At 35.4% G+C, this 19459-nt stretch overlaps 1 protein-coding gene across 6 annotated transcripts in view; it reads left to right on the forward strand.

The window, feature by feature from the left end:
* Nucleotides 1-18960, forward strand: part of SEC24B (SEC24 homolog B, COPII coat complex component) — a 92864-nt gene extending 73904 nt beyond the window's left edge. For all 6 annotated transcript variants that reach the window (XM_082389159.1, XM_082389160.1, XM_082389161.1 and 3 more), the window contains 12 exons: nt 207-262; nt 506-712; nt 2609-2732; nt 3140-3298; nt 4011-4184; nt 4820-4930; nt 6492-6667; nt 7284-7421; nt 8427-8531; nt 9320-9412; nt 17707-17810; nt 18054-18960. In XM_082389159.1, the coding sequence (XP_082245285.1) occupies nt 207-262; nt 506-712; nt 2609-2732; nt 3140-3298; nt 4011-4184; nt 4820-4930; nt 6492-6667; nt 7284-7421; nt 8427-8531; nt 9320-9412; nt 17707-17810; nt 18054-18168 (1562 nt within the window). In that variant the 3' untranslated portion in view covers nt 18169-18960. The remainder of the gene's footprint in view (nt 1-206; nt 263-505; nt 713-2608; nt 2733-3139; nt 3299-4010; nt 4185-4819; nt 4931-6491; nt 6668-7283; nt 7422-8426; nt 8532-9319; nt 9413-17706; nt 17811-18053) is intronic.
* The last annotated feature ends 499 nt before the right edge of the window (nt 18961-19459 follow it).

Raw genomic sequence — 19459 nt, forward strand, 5'->3', positions numbered from 1 at the left:
TGATTCTAAGTTTTTTACACCCGTGTGTGTGTACTTATACCTGTGAGCACACACACACATATGATACATACAACGTATATATATATTTAATAAAGCAATATTATGGTACCCGTTATATGTATGGCCTTAGAAAAGCTATGATTTTTTAATTCAAAATTCTTTTGGCTTGATTTATCATTTGGTTAAAATATATGTTTTCCCTGTAGATGTTTTTCTACCTACACCGGATAGCTTACTTGTGAATCTGTATGAAAGTAAAGAGGTGAGATTGATTTTTTTTCTTAAAGTATTAAAGTATTTCTCTTACTTCAACTGATTACTAAAATGCTGAACATGTGTTTACTTGGTGTATATTAACGTTGCAGTAGACAATGTAGGTAGATATCTGTTGACTACTCACTTTACAGTCCTCCAAAATGTAGTGGCACGTACTATACTCTGGAATGTTTTAAGGAATATTGCTTTGCCTTTTCAGTAATTCAATTTTTAATCTTTGTTTTCCCAGCTTATAAAAGACTTATTGAATGCATTACCAAATATGTTCACCAATACAAGAGAAACACACAGTGCCCTGGGTCCTGCGCTCCAGGCTGCCTTTAAATTAATGTCTCCAACAGGTGGCCGTGTGTCTGTATTTCAGACACAGTTACCTTCCTTGGGGGCAGGACTTCTGCAGTCCAGAGAAGATCCTAATCAGAGATCAAGCACAAAGGTATTTTATATTAGTTTCTCTGTCATATTTAAGATTGTGTCTTCTACCTCTATAGACTGTGTAATTATTTGTTTGTTATTCTATTTTTCTGCTTCATTGATAGTAAAAAAAAAAAAAAAAAGAAAACTGGTAAGAGAGTTTAATTCAATTATTGTTTTGTTTTTGTGTTGCAGTGTGTTCTTTTTATTACTTTGTTTACAAGTCATAGAAATTTAGAAATTATCTACTCTAACCCTTTTATTTTACAAATGAGGAAACAGATTAAATGGTCTTGCCAAAAGTTATTAAGTATTTAATGGTAAATATGTGACTTGATTTTCTGACTCCACTGCTCTTTTCTATTTCACAAGTGATAATACTTACTAAATCTGAGATATTATAACTTAACATGCACATACTAATAAACTTTTTTATTATAAAGGTAATATAAATCATTGTATAAAACTTGGAAAGTGGAAACAAATATAAATCAGTTATCTCACTGTCAAGATAATAGCATTTAGTTATACAAATACAGATAAGCATAACTGGGTATCATACATTATTCTATATTTTTTAAATGACTTTTTTCATTGAAGAGTACATAGTGAGCATTTTCTGAGGTCCCTAAAAATTCTCCTTAAAAAAATGTTTTTTAGTAAATTTGAAAAACTTGATTTAATTAATTGCCTGCTAGCTGTTGAATAGCTGTTGCCAGTGTTTTCACTATTTAAAAAAAAAAAGAATATGAGGCTGAATATTACTAGGGTTTTACATGAAGATTTGGTCAGGGTATTTTAATCCCTATTTCAAATAATAAATGAACTGGGACAATCATTTTTGTTCTGTACATAAGTTTTTTCTGACCTCAACTTATATATTGTATGAAAATGCCATTACAACTAGTTATGAGTATGAATTAAACACGTTTAATAGTGTTATAAATCTTTAGCCACGTATTCGTTTTTTCCGTAAGATAAATTCCTAGAAGTGAAATTATTGGATCAATGAGTATAAACTGTATATAAATTATTATTGTATTCTACTTACTGAGGGTTTTATCAACCTGTACTCTTAAGGACTCATCTTCTAGCCACCATTAAGTATTGTTGCTTTTTTATTCTTTACCAATTTGCTAAAGAAGAATAGCACTATATTGTAATCCATTACAAAATACTGAGGTGTTTTGAACAGAGGAAAGTGTTTACTGATTCTTTGATACAGTTTTAGGGTTTTTTTTTTTTCTCATTTAACTTCCAGAAATGTTCTCTATCTTCCTGGGACTCAAAAGCTTAAGTATCTCTTCCGTTTTAAACTCTGATATAATAGTCATACACTATAGTTAAGAAGATTGAAACATTTTGTTGTGCAATGTAGCATAGTAATTAAGAACTTGGAGACCGGCTCTTGAATTCTTAACTCTTCTCCAGTGCCACCTCCTCAGCTCAAGTGTCCTCATACCAACAAGAAAAACTTTCCTTAATCTGTTATTCTCTCATGTTGTTATGTAAGAGTGTATGTACAGTAATGGGTAACAGCACTCACTCTGGAGCCGGACTTCTTGGGTTTATTATATTCCAGCATCTACCACTGAATGACAATGTAATTGGTCGAGTTACGTAATCATTTTTTTGGCCTCAATTCTCTCATCTGTAAAATGTTGGTAACTCTATGAGATATATGTTATTATGAGGGTTAAATAATTTATATAAAACATCTGTGCTGGCCCATAAGTGCTTTATAAATGGTAGCGATTGTTATTATTCTCATAGGAAATTTGTGCCAACCACCTAGACATTTGAAAAAACTCCTTAGTTTGATAGGGGGACAGAGGATATCCTCTTCCTTATTTTAACAGACAGAAATATGTGCATAATTCAAGGTTTCTAGCTCTTACTTTATGACCTGTTGACTTAGGTTGTACAGCATCTTGGCCCTGCAACTGATTTTTATAAGAAACTTGCTTTAGATTGCTCAGGGCAGCAGACTGCAGTGGATCTGTTCCTTCTAAGTTCACAGTACTCTGACCTCGCTTCTCTAGGTAAGGAGGTATCATTGTGTTTATCTGTTTACATAAACATTTTTAGCATATAATGAAATCTAAACTCTTTACCAAGAGTTCTCAATAGTTTGGGGAGAAAGATGTGAATTAGACAATGTCTGTGAAAATTACCCGTAAACTTTAAAGCACTATACACATATAAAATGCTATTATGGGTTGTTGTTTTTTTCAAATACAATTCCTTTACCATTCTGCTCAACAGTAAATTTATTGTATGTTTTACAGATGTTTGTGTTTCTCAGATATATATATTATCCCCGTTTTGGCCACTTTAGTTTTCTTTCACTACGAGTTAGATTTCTTCATAATACAGAATGTGCACTGCCATTGGACAAGTAGAATATTATTGTTTCTGTAGCTAATACTTTTTATATTTCTCTCTAAAGCTTGCATGTCCAAGTATTCTGCAGGGTGCATCTATTATTACCCATCTTTCCACTATACTCACAATCCTTCACAAGCAGAAAAGTTACAAAAAGATCTGAAACGATATCTCACAAGAAAAATTGGATTTGAAGCTGTTATGAGAATAAGGTGTACTAAAGGTATGAAATTATATAAATTATACTTTATATTACATACTTTTGTCAAAATTAATAAGCATTCATATATTGATGACCTTTGACTACCTATAATAATCATAAAGGATTTTCTGCCTGATCCAGTTAGCTGTACCCTGTTTTAAATATAGTTATTAAATAATTGCCCAATTTTTTAAGCAATTTGAATAAGTGGGCAAAGGTAATGTTTTGCTTTATTAGAAAGAACCCAAGAGAAAGTCCACATTGGAGGTGATTTCAGAAGAATTTGAGGAATAGGGAGGATCTTAAGTGAAAATCGTCAGATTAATGACCTTTGCCTTCCTAATCATTCAAATGGTCTTCAATTTACATTATCTCTTTTATGTGAATGTTTGCTGGAGGGGTTCTCATCCCTTATTTTAACTCTTAAGTAAGTTGTATAGTAACCTTCATTTGTTTAATTTTGTACGTTAGGTCTTTGTCTGACTTCAAATTACCTATAGGAAAATATTATAAGATCGTCAATACAAGTTAAATGTGTAGCCTCCTTTTATATAACCTGCATTGGTGTTTTTGAATTGATATTTTAGAACCTCCACCGACAATACAGTACTACTCCCCGGTTATCCTTTTGATTCAAAATCAGAGATATTTTTTTATTTTAAAAAGTAGCTTTAGCCTCAGGTAAAGATACTAGTGTTACCTCATCTTTTATAACAAGTTTTCTCTTCCGTAGGTCTTTCCATGCACACTTTTCATGGAAACTTCTTTGTCCGTTCCACTGATTTGTTATCCCTCGCCAACATCAATCCTGACGCTGGATTTGCAGTACAGCTGTCAATTGAAGAAAGTTTGACGGATACTTCCTTAGTGTGCTTTCAGACAGCCCTGTTATATACATCAAGCAAGGGTAATGTTAACAGAAATGAAATGTAACCTGCAACAGTAATTCTCCCCTCCTTTCACGTGCTGGGAGAATAGGGAGAAAGAATGGACACCAGTGGGAAGTAATGGAATTTGTATTAGTTAATCAACTATATGTTCCATTCCTTTTTTTAATATTCATTTTTGAATCTTTAAAGAATATCTTTTTTGACTTGTGGAAGATTTGTATTCCCAGGATCATACCACTATAATAACTCATACTAAATCTATCTGTGTCATCCTGAGCATTATTTCTTTTCCCATAACATAAGAAATTCTGCATGGCACTTCAGGCCTACATTTGTTATTTCATAGTCTAAGTTTTCTGATATTTTATTATGTTGCGTATAATTTAGACTGAGTGATATTAAGATAAAACCAGAACCTAATGTTCGACTATATACAAAATACAATATATGTTCATAGTCTATGTTCAGATTTGGAGAATGTTTAATTTTCTTTAAAACATGTTTATTGTAAAGCTTTGTTTTTGCGTTTCAAAATCCTGTTGGTGATTTAATACAATCAAAACAATAGCTTGAATAATATTTTGACCTGTCTGCTTTCTTTCTTTCTTGGTCTAATGTATTTTGCAATGACATGGATCCATCCTTTCATTAGGTGAGCGGAGAATTAGAGTGCACACACTTTGCTTGCCAGTGGTCAGTTCGCTAGCAGATGTATATGCAGGAGCTGATGTACAAGCTTCCATCTGCCTCCTGGCAAACATGGGTGAGTAAGAAAGTGAAGCAACAGGTGAAATGTATTTTCCTGTCCTAAAAACTGAAGCCTGGGCATTTTTTTACCCTAGAAATCCCTTATTTTAAAAAGTATATGTTTTACATTTTCATTTGCAACAGTGTGAATTGGACTGTTCTTATATTTCTTATTAATTCTTTAGTTTAAAAATTATGTGTGGGATTCATAATCACTAATAACTGGTACCAACTCAAATGTTTTTCAAATGGTGAATGCGTGAACAAATTATGGTACATCCGTATAATGGGGTACAACTCGGCAATAAAAAGGAATGAACTGTTGATATGTGAATGGGCGTGACTCTCAAAGGCATTATGCTAAGTGAAAGAAGCTAGACTCAAAAGACTACATACATATGATTCCATTTATATGACATTCTGGAAAAGTGAGAATTACAGGCATGAAGAATAGATAGTGATTATCAGGGTTGGTGGCAGGGGGAGGATTTCACTACAAAGGGGCAGCCGCAGGGGATACTTTTAGAATGATGGATCTTGATTGTGGCAGTGATTACATGGCTATGCATTTGACATACATATATGACACTCTGAAAAGTAAATTTTACTATATGTAAGTTTAAAAAACTCCTTTGGAGAATTAGTATAACAGTGTTTTGTTTTTAATGAATTTACCTTTTAGATGAATGTAGATGTAAAATGAACCTTGTTATTTTCCATGTAGTCCTGGAGAAAGATAACCATTATTACTCATTTTGGGAACAAGTTTAATAACATTTACTAAGGATCCCAATATTTTAATTATCATTTTTTATCTTATATTTCAAATTAATTAGACTATAACTATTTTTCAATAATTGTTTTATTTTTAATATTTGGGCATTTGTATCTCTGTTTTACTAAAATATGTACCTGGAGGAAAATAAGTTCCACACTGTTATCTGGCTCTTCATTGTCTGTATTTAGGCAACCTGTGTTTAGTTTGCCCTCTTTTTTTGTTGACCAAGGAATGCTTTGACAGAGAAGATATTAAGAGGATCATGAGGGATAATTCAGACTGCAGAACTTGCATTGTTTATGCAGCAAAGAATGATGCTTTATACATGTGACTTCTGTTTGAGTAATGAAAAGATACCCAGAGCTTTCTCAGAAGTAGATGGATGGTACATCTTCTCTAATATCAATAGCAATTAAGTGTTTTTAGACTTAAAAAGATTAAAACAAAAAGGTCCAAAACAATCTAGATTTGTTCTGATTGTCAGATTTATTCAGATTTAGTTCCAAAATTGTCTAATGAGCAGATTTTTTTTTTTTTAATGGCTGCACCACACGGCGTACATGATCTTAGCTCCCCAGCCAGAGGTTGAACCCGCACCCCCTGCAGTGGAAGTCTTAACCACTGGACCGCCAGGGAAGTGCCCAGATGCTTTTAAATTGAGGGAGCAAGTGAAATGTATTTTTCTAACCTAAAAATGGAATTTTTGTTGGTTTCTTAAATATTGCATGTAAATTTTATCTCTTATAGTATTCATTGGCATCTAATGCTTAAACACTTTTTCATTTTGGTTGCTTTATAGCTGTGGATCGATCAATTTCATCAAGTCTGTCAGATGCAAGAGATGCCTTAGTGAACGCTGTGGTGGATTCATTATCTGCATACGGCTCAACTGTCTCAAATTTACAGCACTCTGGGTTGATAGCACCCAGCTCCCTCAAGTTGTTTCCTCTCTATGTTTTGGCCCTTCTCAAACAGGTAGTTCTCTATATACTGTTAGATTTAGTAAAGTCTTTTGAAATTCTTGATACATAGGTGAAAAATGAAGCCTAGGGTTTTCTGAGGGGTTTTAAATATTTGATTAGACAATTATGCAGCTTAGCATTGGAAGAGTTTTGAACAGGAGAAGACGAGTGGAAAATGAAGGTATACAGATACATGATGAGTCTCGTACAACCATATGCTCTCACTCTAACATGTGGGAGCAGCTTGAATAATGGTGTGCGTATAGCGCACTCCTAGTGTGTGCTCCTGGAAAGAGACTTTAAGGAAAAGATCTACCGTTCATTGAACATCTTCCCAAGTCTTAGGCACCGTAACAGGTGTTATATATACATCACCTTATTTAATCCTTACAGCAGCCTAGAGAGGTGAGTAGTATTTTCCCTGTTTTTCTTATGATGACAGTATAGCTTTGAGAAGCTAAGTAACTTGCTCTCATACCTACCTATTGAATGTCAGAGCTGAAAATTGAATCCAGGCCTGTCTGGTTTGAAGGCTGTGCTTTTTCCATGACTGATGGTATACATTTGTTTTAATATTTGTCCACTATATTTATGTTTTACTGAAAAATGTGTATCGTTTTTCCATGTAGAAAGCATTTAGAACTGGTACAAGCACACGCCTGGATGATCGGGTATATGCCATGTGTCAGATAAAGTGTCAGCCACTTGTTCATCTAATGAAAATGATTCATCCCAACCTATACAGGGTAGACAGACTGACAGATGAGGTATGATTTTTTTTTCAGTGTGTTTGAAATTTTTTAATTTAAATTTATTTGGGTGTCTTGATTCTACAGCTAAGGTAGTAACGTATTATTAACAATTTCTTCCATCTGTTTTTCCCCTGTGGTAATAATACATTAAATAAGGACACTAACTATGGATTTGATTGGACAATAGGACTATTAGATACTGTCATAGTTACAGAGTTTTCAAAAATAGTTTCATATGGGAAGTAATTCACCTTGTGGGTTTGCTTACATTTACTGCAAAGGTATGCTATAGAGTGGGCAGTTCCATCTATATTTTGAAGATATTGACTGTTTCTGAGGTGATCAGAGTGAAACTTTGATTATATTATTGTAAACCAAATCTGGTATCCAACAGTATTTTTAATACGCAAATATGTAATGTCTTTTTTCTTCCTTGTGTTAAAACTCTGCTATTTGGAATCATCTCTGTATTTTGTTACTAGAGGAATGTAAAAAAGTCCTTTGCAGCAGATTTAGTAGTCATACTTTTAACATAGCCTGATCCCAGAAGGGAAGGAAATGGACAGGTCATTTTACATATTCATGTTTTTATCTTTTAAATTTGAATACATTCAAGCATCTTTTAATTTAAATACATCTGAGCGTCTTTGATTCTACAGCCAAGGTGGTAATGTATTATCAATATAGTTGACCCTTGAACAACGAGGGGGTTAGGGGCACCAACCCCTGTGCAATTGAAAATCCGTGTGTAACTTTATAGTCAGTCCTCTGTGTCCTCTGTTCCGTATTCAACCAACTGCAGATCATGTAGTACTGTAGTATTTATTGAAAAGAACTGCATATAGGTGGACCCATGTAGTTCAAACCCATGTTGTTCAAAGGTCAACTGTAATTTTTTGCATCCTACAAAATTCTCAAGTATCATTTTTCAGTATTTCATACAGAGCTAGGGGCCATTAGCTTCCAGCCTGTGATAATAGTAATGTAAGTACATTCACAATCCATCTTTTTTCTTTTCAGGGTGCAATACACGTTAATGACAGGGTGGTACCTCAGCCACCTCTTCAAAAATTGTCTGCAGAGAAACTGACACGAGACGGTGCTTTCCTTATGGACTGTGGCTCTGTAAGCACCCACTACTGACACAAGCTTAACGCTTCCAGCTGGCCAAAGGAGAAACACTTACAGGGTCCAGCTCTGTTATCACCGATCAGGCAGTGAAAGGTGGATTAGGAATTCAAAGGCAGTAAATTGGTAACCGGCACAGGAGGTCAATTTATTTAAGAGAAGTAAAGAGATAAATTCCTGTCTTCAAGGATTTTACCATCAAGAATCATAAAATTCAAAGGGACCTCAAGAATTTATCTAGTTCAACTTGATCCATTGTCTGAAATGCCATTAATAATTAGGAGTTCAGGAGAGGTCATTGGATAGGGTGGTGGTGAAGGGTGTCAGAATGGGCAAGATGGCTTCATAAATGATGCCTTGTGAGCAGGAAAGGGGTTCGGATAGCCACAGTATGGGGTGGGGCAGGAACGGGGTAGGGGTGGGAGGCGTTAGTTAAAGTACAGAGACAGTAATTGAAATGATGGAACCTAGTGGGTAGGAAATAGAGAAAGTCAGTTATCCTGGTTGGAGCATTACATTCGTGTTGGGATAAAGGTAAGGAAAACGGTAAAATATATTTTATGAGAAGCCTTGACATTTAAGCAGAGAAGATATGAACCACTCTAGATTCCTGAATGTAGATTCCAAATGTGCCACTTACAGGTCTCCTCTTTTACTTTCATGTTTGTTCCTACTTGATTTGAGTTAGTATACTTTGCCTCTGTTATGCTTGATAATTTTGAGAAAAGTAGCTATACTCGGTTTCTGATTAGGAAGTTTTAATATTTTGTTATTGTTAATTTTAGGTTTTTTACATTTGGATTGGAAAAAGCTGTGACAATAACTTTATAGAGGATGTGCTCGGGTATCCGAATTTTGCATCAATACCACAGAAATTGGTCAGTGGATTTTGTGTACTTGTTTAAAATTTTTTTTGTGAGATAAAATTCCCATGAGTCACATTTTAACCATTTTAAAGTGTACAGTGCATTAGTTTTTAGTATATTCACAATGTTTACAACCATTTCCAGTATCGAATTTCAGAGCATTCACCTCAAAAAGAAACCTATATCCCCAGTTCTTCCTTTCTTTTTTTTTTTTTAATTTTTGAATTTTATTTTATTTTTTTTTTATACAGCAGGTCCTTATTACTCATCAATTTTATACACATCAGTGTATACATGTCAATCCCAATTGCCCGATTCATCCCACCACCACCACCATCCCCTCGCCGCTTTCCCCCCTTGGTGACCATATGTTTGTTCTCTACATCTGTGTCTCAACTTCTGCCCTGCAAACCGGTTCATCTGCACCATTTTTCTAGGTTCCACATATATGCGTTAATATACGATATTTGTTTTTCTCTTTCTGACTTACTTCACTCTGTATGACAGTCTCTAGATCCATCCACGTCTCTACAAATGACCCAATTTCGTTCCTTTTTATGGCTGAGTAATATTCCATGGTATATATGTACCACATCTTCTTTATCCAGTCGTCTGTCGATAGGCACTTAGGTTGCTTCCATGCCCTGGCTATTGTAAATAGTACTGCAATGAACATTGGGGTGCATGTGTCTTTTTGAATTATGGTTTTCTCTGGGTATATGCCCAGTAGTGGGATTGCTGGATCATATGATAATTCTCTTTTTAGTTTTTTAAGGAACCTCCATACTGTTCTCCATAGTGGCTGTATCAATTTACATTCCCACCAACAGTGCAAGAGGGTTCCCTTTTTCTCCACACCCTCTCCAGCATTTGTTGTTTGTAGATTTTCCGATGATGCCCATTCAAACTGGTGTGAGGTGATACCTCATTGTAGTTTTGATTTGCATTTCTCTAATAATTAGTGATGTTGAGCAGCTTTTCATGTGCTTCTTGGCCATCTGTATGTCTTCTTTGGAGAAAGGTCTATTTAGGTCCTCTGCTCATTTTTGGATTGGGTTGTTTGTTTTTTTAGTATTGAGCTGCATGAGCTGTGTATATATTTTGGAGATTAATCCTTTGTCCGTTGATTCATTTGCAAATATTTTCTCCCATTCTGAGGGTTGTCTTTTCGTCTTGTTTATGGTTTCCTTTGCTGTGCAAAAGCTTTGAAGTTTCATTAGGTCCCATTTGTTTATTTTTGTTTTTATTTCCATTACTCTAGGAGGTGGATGAAAAAAGATCTTGCTGTGATTTATGTCATAGAGTGTTCTTCCTATGTTTTCCTCTAAGAGTTTTACAGTGTCTGGTCTTACATTTAGGTCTCGAATCCATTTTGAGTTTATTTCTATGTATGGTGTTAGGGAATGTTCTAATTTCATTCTTTTACACGTAGCTGTCCAGTTTTCCCAGCACCACTTATTGAAGAGCTGTCTTTTCTCCATTGTATATCCTTGCCCCCTTTGTCATAGATTAGTTGACCACAGGTGCATGGGTTTATGTCTGGGCTTTCTATCCTGTTCCATTGATCTATATTTCTGGTTTTGTGCCAGTACCATTATTGTCTTGATTACTGTAGCTTTGTAGTATAGTCTGAAGTCAGGGAGTCTGATTCCTCCAGCTCCTTTTTTTTCCCTCAAGACTGCTTTGGCTCTTCGGGGTCTTTTGTTTCTCCATACAAATTGTGAAATTTTTTGTTCTAGTTCTGTGAAAAATGCCATTGGTAATTTGATAGGGATTGCATAGATTCTGTAGATTGCTTTGGGTAGTATAGTCATTTTCACAATATTGATTCTTCCAATGCAAGAACATGGTATATCTCTCCATCTGTTGGTATCATCTTTAATTTCTTTCATCAGTGTCTTATAGTTTTCTGCATACAGGTCTTTTGTCTCCCTAGGTAGCTTTATTCCTAGATATTTTATTCTTTTTGTTGCAGTGGTAAATGGGAGTGTTTCCTTAATTTCTCTTTCAGTTTTTTCATCATCAGTCTATAGGAATGCAAGAGATTTCTGTGCATTAATCTTGTATCCTGCAACTTTACCAAATTCATTGATTAGCTCTAGTAGTTTTCTGGTGGCAGCTTTAGGATTCTCTATGTGTAATATCATGTCATCTGCGAACAGTGACAGTTTTACTTCTTCTTTTCCAATTTGTAATCCTTTTATTTCTTTTTCTTCTCTGATTGCCGTGGCTAGGACTTCCAAAACTATGTTATGTTGAATAATAGTGGTGAGAGTGGACATCCTTGTCTTGTTCCTGATCTTAGAGGAAATGCTTTCAGTTTTTCACGATTGAGAATGATGTTTGCTGTGGGTTTGTCGTATATGGCCTTTATTATGTTGAGTTAGGTTCCCTCTATGCCCACTTTCTGGAGAGTTTTTATCTTAAATGGGTGTTGAATTTTGTCAAAAGCTTTTTCTGCATCTATTGAGATGATCATATGGTTTTTGTTCTTCAATTTGTTAATAAGGTTTATTACATTGATTGATTTATGTATATTGAAGAATCCTTGCATCCCTGGGATAAATCCCACTTGATCATGGTGCATGGTCCTTTTAATGTGTTGTTGGATTCTGTTTGCTAGTATTTTGTTGAGGATTTTTGCATCTATAATCATCAGTGATATTGGTCTGTCATTTTCTTTTTTTGTAGTATCTTTGTCTGCTTTTGGTATCAGGGTGATGGTGGCCTCAGAGAATGAGTTTGAGAGTGTTCCTTCCTCTGGAATTTTTTGGAAGACTTTGAGAAGGATGGGTGTTAGCTCTTCTCTAAATGTTTGATAGAATTCACCTGTGAAGCCATCTGGTCCTGGACTTTTGTTTGTTGGAAGACTTTTAATCACAGTTTCAGTTTCATTGCTTGTGATCGGTCTGTTCATATTTTCTGTTTCTTCCTGGTTCCGTCTTGGAAGTTATACCTTTCTAAGAATTTGTCCATTTCTTCCAGGTTGTCCATTTTATTGGCATAGAGTTGCTTGTAGCAGTCTCTTAGGATGCTTTGTATTTCTGCAGCGTCTGTTGTAACTTCTCCTTTTTCATTTCTAATATTATTGGTTTGAGTGCTCTCCCTCTTTTTCTTGATGAGTCTGGCTAATGGTTTATCAATTTTGTTTATCTTCTCAAAGAACCAGCTTTTAGTTTTATTGATCTTTGCTATTGTTTTCTTTCATTTATTTCCGCTCTGATCTTTATGATTTCTTTCCTTCTGCTAACTTCGGTTTTTGTTTGTTCTTCTTTCTCTAGTTCCTTTAGGTGTAAGGTTAGATTGTTTATTTGAGATGTTTCTTGTTTCTTGAGGTAGGCTTGTATAGCTATAAACTTCCCTCTTAGAACTGCTTTTGCTGCATCCCATAGGTTTTGGATCATCATATTTTCATTGTCATTTGTCTCCAGGTATTTTTTGATTTCCTCTTTGATTTCTTCAGTGATCTCCTTGTTATTTGGTAACGTATTGTTTAGCCTCCATGTGTTTGTGTTTTTTACGTTTTTTTCCCTGTAATTCATTTCTAGTCTCATAGCATTTTGGTCAGAAAAGATGCTTGATATGATTTCAGTGTTCTTAAATTTACTGTGGCTTGATTTGTAACCCAAGATGTGATATCTCCTGGAGAATGTTCTGTGCACACTTGAGAAGAAAGTGTAATCTGCTGTTTTTGGATGGAATGTCCTATAAATATCAATTAAATCTGTCTGGTCTACTGTGTCATTTAAAGCTTCTGTTTCCTTATTTATTTTCATTTTGGATGATCTGTCCGTTGGTGTAAGTGAGGTGTTAAAGTCCCCCACTATTATTGTGTTACTGTCGATTTTCTCTTTTATAGCTGTTAGCAGTTGCCTCATGTATTGAGGTGCTCCTATGTTGGGTGCATATATATTTATAATTGTTATATCTTCTTCTTGGAGTGACCCCTGGATCATTATGTAGTGTCCTTCCTTGTCTCTTGTAATGTTCTTTATTTTAAAGTCTATTTTATCTGATATGAGCATTGCTACTCCAGCTTTCTTTTGATTTCCATTTGCATGGAATATCTTTTTCCATCCCCTCACTTTCAGTCTGTATGTGTCCCTAGATCTGAAGTGGGTCTCTTGTAGACAGCATATAGATGGGTCTTGTTTTTGTATCCATTCAGCAAGCCTGTGTCTTTTGGTTGGAGCATTTAATCCATTCACGTTTAAGGTAGTTATTGATGTGTTTGTTCCTATGACCATTTTCTTAATTGTTTTGTGTTTGTTTTTGTAGGTCCTTTCTTCTCTTGTGTCTCCCACTTAGAGAAGTTCCTTTAGCATTTGTTGTAGAGCTGTTTTGGTGGTGCTGAATTCTCTTAGCTTTTGCTTGTCTGTAAAGCTTTTGATTTCTCCATTGAATCTGAATGAGATCCTTACTGGGTAGAGTAATCTTGGTTGTAGGTTCTTCTCTTTCATCACTTTAAGTAGATCATGCCACTCCATCCTGGCTTGTAGAGTTTCTGCTGAGAAATCGGCTGTTAACCTTATGGGAGTTCCCTTGTATGTTATTTGTCGTTTTTCCCTTGCTACTTTCAATAATTTTTCTGTGTGTTTAATTTTTGCCAATTTGATTACTGTGTGTCTCAGTGTGTTTCTCCTTGGGTTTATCCTGTATGGGACTCTCTGTGCTTCCTGGACTTGGGTGGCTGTTTCCTTTCCCACGTTAGGGACGTTTTCGACTATAATCTCTTCAAATATTTCCTCAGGTCCTTTCTCTCTCTCTTCTCCTTCTGGGACCCCTATAATGCGAATGTTGTTGCGTTTAATGTTGTCCTAGACGTCTCTTAGGCTGTCTTCATTTCTTTTCATGTTTTTTTTCTTTATTCTGTTCTGCAGCAGTGAATTCCACCATTCTGTCTTCCAGGTCACTTATCCGTTCTTCTGCCTCAGTTATTCTGCTATTGATTCCTTCTAGTGTAGTTTTCATTTCAGTTATTGTATTGTTCATCTCTGTTTGTTTGTTCTTTAATTCTTCTAGGTCTTTGTTAAACATTTCTTGCATCTTCTCGATCTTTGCCTCCGTTCTTTTTCCGAGGTCCTGGATCATCTTCACTATCATTATTCTGAATTCTTTTTCTGGAAGGTTGCCTATCTCCACTTCATTTATTTGTTTTTCTGGGGTTTTATCTTGTTCCTTCATCTGGTACATAGCCCTCTGCCTTTTCATCTTGTCTGTCTTTCTGTGAATTGGTTGAGTTGGTGGTTTTTGTTCCACAGGTTGCAGGATTGTAGTTCTTCTTGCTTCTGCTCTCTGCCCTCTGGTGGTTGAGGCTATCTAAGAGGCTTTTGCAGGTTTCCTGATCGGAGGGACTGGTGGTGGGTAGAGCTGGCTGTTGCTCTGTTGAGCAGAGCTCAGTAAAACTTCAATCTGCTTGACTGCTGATGGTTGGGGCTGGGTTCCCTCCCTGTTGGTTGTTTGGCCTGAGGCAACCCAACACTGGGGCCTACCTGGGCTCTTTTGTGGGGCTAATGGCGGACTCTGGGAGGGCTCACGCCAAAGAGTACTTCCCAGAACTTCTGCTGCCAGTGTCCTTTTCCCCACGGTGAGCCACAGCCACTGCCCGCCTCTGCAGGAGACCCTCCAACACTAGCAGGTAGGTCTGGTTCAGTCTCCCCTGGGGTCACTGCTCCTTCCCCTGGGTCCCGATGTGCACACTACTTTGTGTGTGTCCTCCAGGAGTGGTGTCTCTGTTGCCCCCAGTCCTGTTGAAGTCCTGTAATCAATTCCCACTAGGCTTCAAAGACTGATTCTCTAGGAATTCCCCCTCCCGTTGCCGGACCCCCAGGTTGGGAAGCCTGACGTGGGTCTCAGAACCTTCACTCCAGTGGGTGGACTTCTGTGGTATAAGTGTTCTCCAGTCTGTGAGTCACCCACCCAGCAGTTATGGGATTTGATTTTACTGTGATTGCGCCCTTCCTACCATCTCATTGTGGCTTCTCCTTTGTCTTTGGATGTGGGGTATCTTTTTTGGTGAGTTCCAGTGTCTTCCTGTCGATGATTGTGCAGCAGCTAGTTGTGATTCTGGTGTTCTCGCAAGAGGGAGTGAGAGCACGTCCTTCTACTCTGCCATCTTGGTTCCTAATCCCAGTTCTTCCTTTCTGTTTTCCCGTGGCAACCACTAATTTACTTTCTATCTCTACGGATTTGCCTGTTCTGGACAATTCATATACAGTATATGGATTCACACAATATGCAGCCTTTTGTGTTTGACTTCTTTTACTTCTCACAGTGTTTTCAAGGTTCATCCATGTTGTAGTATGTATCAGTAGTTCATTCTTTTTTATGACTAAATAATAGTCCATTGTATGAATATACCACATTTTGTTTGTCCAGTCATCTGTTCATGGGCATTTGGGCTATTTCTACTCTGGGGCTGTTGTGAACAGTGCTGCCATGAACAATTCATGTAGAAGTGTTTGTGTGAACATCTGTTTTCAAGCTTTCTTGGGTATGTAACTAGGAGTGGTATTACTGGGTCATATGGTAAACTCTAAGTTTAACTTTTTGAGCAACTGCCAAACTGTTTTCCAACAACTTTAACTTCTCTAATTGAAATTATTTTGCTGATAACAAACATAATTTTTTCAGTAGGCCTTTACTGTATGTGTGTTAATACCAAAGAAATATGATTCTGAAAGCAGTTCTCTATACTTAATGGAAAAGGCCTACCTTATTGTAAATATATCCTTTCTCCTAAATGAGTATAAAGTCAGTGTGATTCTTACCACATTTGCTGTTTGATTTATTTTTTTAAATTTGACGCATTAATCCCAGAGTTCATTTCTAAGACTCAACAAATGAGGATAATAAGGAAAAGTTTGAAAAGAGAGAATACTATCAGCAAAGAGGAAAGCATGTGAAAAACAGGTCCTGCTGAATAAAGTAGTAAACTTTATTTTATAGCTGTATTTATGCACTGTGATACTGGCACAATAAACATATCAGTGGAACAGAACAAAATACAGAAATGGATCTAATTCATGAAAAATAGAATGCGGTAAAGATTGCATTTCAAATCACTGAAAAAATGGAATATTAGAAAAATAATATTTATTATATTAAAATGGGTAAGGCCTTTGTAAGTCAGTGGTAGAAAAGGTTAAAGACTCTGAGAGCATAAAAATAAAACATTTCTATCTGGTAAAATAAATAAAGCCAAAAGACCACTAAATCAGAAGATTATTGGTAACTCATATGACTGGAAAGGGGCTTATTTCTCTAGGATAAGAAGTTCTCTTACAAATCTTTAAGAAAAGGACACCCATACTCCCTCAAATAAGAAAAGAAAAATAAGAATGATTTGAACAGGTAATTCATGGGCAGAAAATATGGTAGTGGCCATATGAAACAATGTTCAACTTCATTTGTAATTAAGAAAACAAAACAACAGCATAGCATTTCTTTCATTTATCAGATTTTTGCCAGCTGGCAAAATTTTTTTTAATTTGATAACAGGCAGTAATGCAGAGGGAATAGGTCAACAGGCCTGTCAAATACTATGGATTGGACTCTACATTTACACAGTCTTTTGGAGGGTCATTTGACAATATCTGTTCAAATTAAAATCACACAGTGTATGAAACAGTAAATTATTTACTCCTAAGAATATATCCTATAGGTATATTCATGGAAGAATTTATATGTACACATATACTTGTAGCATTAAATAAGTAATATCTATGCATCTATTAAAAAGAATACAACCTGAAGAGAGAATAATGTGCAAAGAATAGACTTTTTAGGTCTCTAAAATAGTCTTGCATATAGTGTTAAATATATTTACACATTCACACTATTCTTTAAAATTGCTTGCCCTTAAATTTTAAGGACTAAAGAAAACATAAAATTCCCTAAGAATGCCTATTATGAGAATAGGGTATAATGTATAGTTGTTTATAAGTGAAATTGGAACTTAGTGATAGCCCCCTTCACTTGAATACTTCCTTTAGAAGAAACGTACAAAGTGTAACACAATATACGTGAAATACTAATCATTGTGTATGTGTTATTGACTTGTCTGGAAAGAAGTATAATATTCAGGTAAAATATCAGTCACATACTTATCATTAAGTATATCTTATGACTTAGAAAAATATAAATAGCTTTATCAACAGTGTAAATCTCATGTGTTTGGTTGCTGCTGTTTGGGCTGGGAATCGAGTGCTGGCAGTTGGTTGGTGATAGTGGCAATCATGATTGAGTCCTAACACTGCCTAAGTCTATGAGAAAGGAAATAATCTCCTGATTACATTTTTTACCAGACACATCTTCCAGAGCTAGACACCCTTTCATCAGAAAGAGCTAGATCCTTTATAACCTGGCTTAGAGACAACAGACCATTAAACCCAATTCTTCACGTGGTAAAGTAAGTACTTCTATAACTTAATTATGAAATTGTCTTATCCTGTCCAATCTATGTGAACTTGTTTGTCTTCAAAAGCAAATTTTAAATAATAATATCAAAATACATTCTAGTGGTAGAATGCTATTACTTGATTAACATCCCCTATTCATTGTCAAGTCCCTATGAATTAGTAATTTTTTTTAATGTATAAGTATTCTTTTTAATAGTATGCATTATAGATAAAAACCCCTTTTTCTTCTCCAGAGATGAGAGTCCTGCCAAAACAGAATTTTTTCAACATTTGATTGAAGACCGGACAGAAGCCGCATTCTCTTACTATGAATTTTTGCTTCACGTTCAGCAGCAGATTTGTAAGTGAAGTGGAATAAAATTGAATAAGAAGAAAAAGGTCTATAACCTAGGTAAAGCGTAATGTGTCAGAGAAGCACATAGGAAATTTGAAATGTAGGCATTTGTTGTTACAAGAGACAATGTGTAGCATAGCACCTGGTCTGAGGCTTTGGCAAAAGGTAAAGAGGAACAAAGAACTTGACAGATTTTCTTCATCCTAAATTAATGGTAATGATGATGCTGTTTCGCGACGTATATTTTGAATTGGTTTCCACACATTTCCTGTAGTGCAGCAGTACAGTGCTCTGTTCATTGCAAGCCGGCAAACTTACGTAGTTACGTGGGATGGTATGTCATAATGTAATATTAGATAAACTCCCTTTTCTTATAATTAATATAACATTTCTGGACTTGAACTCTGACAAGAGATGCCAAAAGGCAGTGGTACCGTGTTATTTGTTTATATGAATTACTTTTTAACAAGGAATGATTCATATTCATTAAATGAATTCAATATTTTCCCTGTAAAAACAATAGAGTTTCAGTACATGAACTATAGAAAAAATATATATATAATGTACATAAATGTTACATTTGTAAAGAAAATGTAAAAATGTAACTACAGAATATGAATTGCTTAAACTGTGCTGCATTGTTGGATGACAACCCTTTTGGTGGCAGTTAGAGAATGAGGTTGACGAATGCATATTACGAATTGAGTCCACAAAAGAAACACAAAACTCTTTGTAATTCTGTTAAATCTTTTATGTGGATTTATTTATGATCAGCCTACTAATTAAAAATATTTTGCTTGACAATATGGCTTGGTGTTTGTGTGTTTGTGGTGGGGGAGAGCTGGTGGTATTTTTACATATAGGATGTATTGAATTTACTGCTTGGGGAAATGCAGTGATACCACATTTCGCTAGGTAATGTATGTGAATATGTTTTCATTAATTTGTGGACATTACCAAGTACTTATTCTGTTTGTATTCTAAAAAAACACTACTTTCAAAACACATGTGATTATTGACTAATCATAACCTTAATTTGTTTTTCTTGGTTAAATTAGGCATTTTTTTCCTGCACATTCATAGCAAGAAAATTTTTATAACATTGTGACTATCCTGTTGAATTGACTTTAAGATTACCATCTTGAACTTTGAGAGTGATTTCATTCTGATGGGAAAAAAACCCTCATTTACTAACAGCTTATTTACTATAAAAACTGTTCCTGATCCATTAGCTTGTAAATAAAATTTTATTATAAACACTGTAAAAGTCCCATTGATGAACTTTGGAAGGAAAAAGGCTCTCGA

The sequence above is a fragment of the Balaenoptera borealis genome (assembly GCF_965194805.1).
Source record: "Balaenoptera borealis genome assembly, chromosome: 4".
Taxonomy (NCBI): domain Eukaryota; kingdom Metazoa; phylum Chordata; class Mammalia; order Artiodactyla; family Balaenopteridae; genus Balaenoptera; species Balaenoptera borealis.